At 41.0% G+C, this 1187-nt stretch overlaps 1 protein-coding gene across 1 annotated transcript; it reads right to left on the bottom strand.

Annotated features, from left to right (window-relative positions):
- Positions 1–66: 66 nt before the first annotated feature.
- Positions 67–1187, bottom strand: LOC106807826 (acyl-CoA-binding protein-like). The gene is made up of 2 exons (XM_014810290.1): positions 933–1187; positions 67–793 (listed from the first exon to the last, which is right to left on the bottom strand). The coding sequence occupies exons 1-2, from the start codon at positions 1087–1089 to the stop codon at positions 681–683; spliced, it is 270 nt and encodes an 89-aa protein (XP_014665776.1). The 5' UTR covers positions 1090–1187; the 3' UTR covers positions 67–680.

Genomic DNA, 1187 nt, shown 5'->3' with positions numbered 1-1187 from the left:
CATCCGTTTATACCACACTGTCAACGATAACAGCAAGATGTGCAAAACAACAGCATTACGCAGGAGATCAATTAAGCACAAGTTTATTAAAACAACATTGCACATGAGTGAAGCATATTTCACTGTGTGCCAATCAAAAATCTCATCAAAAAGCTGCTTCAGGTTGAATCTTCTATCTCTGAATGTTGCATACATAAACGATGGGAATGTGACAAAAGTCCGTAGCAAAGCAACTGGAATGATGAATCTGTGATCAAATATTTAATTTTGCATTATTGCAAACAGGTTCAATGCATGCTCCAGATAACTTTCCGATGCTAATCAAAAATATGTAATGGCTTGAAACGAGTAGCATTCTTTAGGCATTGCTTCTCACATATTGCATTATGAATATTACACCCAAGATTTCACAACCACGTACAGGCTTTCACACATGCCATGCTATACATTACTGAATAAGTAAGCATCGCGATTATATATATTATAAATTACCACACCCTGTGAATACAGACCTTGCGACGATAGGCCATGGCCAATGTGTGTACGGTGTACATCATTACACATCACAAAATGATGTATATATAATATAGTTTCGTACTCGTTATTAATCTCTAGGTCATTTTTAGGTATAAAAAAGTTCATTTCTTCAGATACTGTCTGCGAGTGGCTACAGCGTTGATTCACTCCAGTCCGTACTGCTCTATGAGACCCTGCACAGCACTGATGTACTTCTGCTCTGCTTCCCCAGTGGCTGTTCCTTTCTTGCCTTCCCAGATATCCCACTTCGCCTTTCCTAGTAAAGAAGAAAAATATGCAGTTTGGTGCAACTGTGCGAATTAGAGCCAATAGTTCGGATCATTTCCAGGTAGGTGACCCAGATTCTATACTATTACTAGTACTCAGAACGTGTCAGAACGACAGGGTGTCGCTACCTTTGAAATCCAGCATTCCTGGCCGTTCCGTGTTCACGTCGCCGACTGTCGCCTGCTTAAATAACCCGTATATCTCTAGTAGCTGTTGATCGTTTGGCTTTGCCTTCAAGTTCCTGGCATCATTTGCTGCTTTCTCGAATTCTGCACTGTTAGGCATTTTGGAGTGCTTGATTTGAGGACGAATATCTATGAACTGACAAGTGACGTGACAAGCAGACAACAGATACGCGTAACTGGTAGCATGAGCCGGTGGCA

The sequence above is a fragment of the Priapulus caudatus genome, unplaced genomic scaffold (genome assembly GCF_000485595.1).
Source record: "Priapulus caudatus unplaced genomic scaffold, Priapulus_caudatus-5.0.1 Scaffold236, whole genome shotgun sequence".
In the NCBI taxonomy this organism is placed as follows: domain Eukaryota; kingdom Metazoa; phylum Priapulida; class Priapulimorpha; order Priapulimorphida; family Priapulidae; genus Priapulus; species Priapulus caudatus.
The sequence above is the reverse complement of the archived record's forward strand: the minus strand, read 5'-3'. Positions and strand labels throughout refer to the sequence as shown.

Coding starts and splice junctions, on each gene's coding strand:
- LOC106807826 (XM_014810290.1), bottom strand. CDS start 1,089: ATGCCTAACAGTGCAGAATTCGAGAAAGCAGCAAATGATGCCAGGAAC. Junction 794..932: donor AGGAATGCTGGATTTCAAAG/GTAGCGACACCC, acceptor CTTCTTTACTAG/GAAAGGCGAAGTGGGATATC.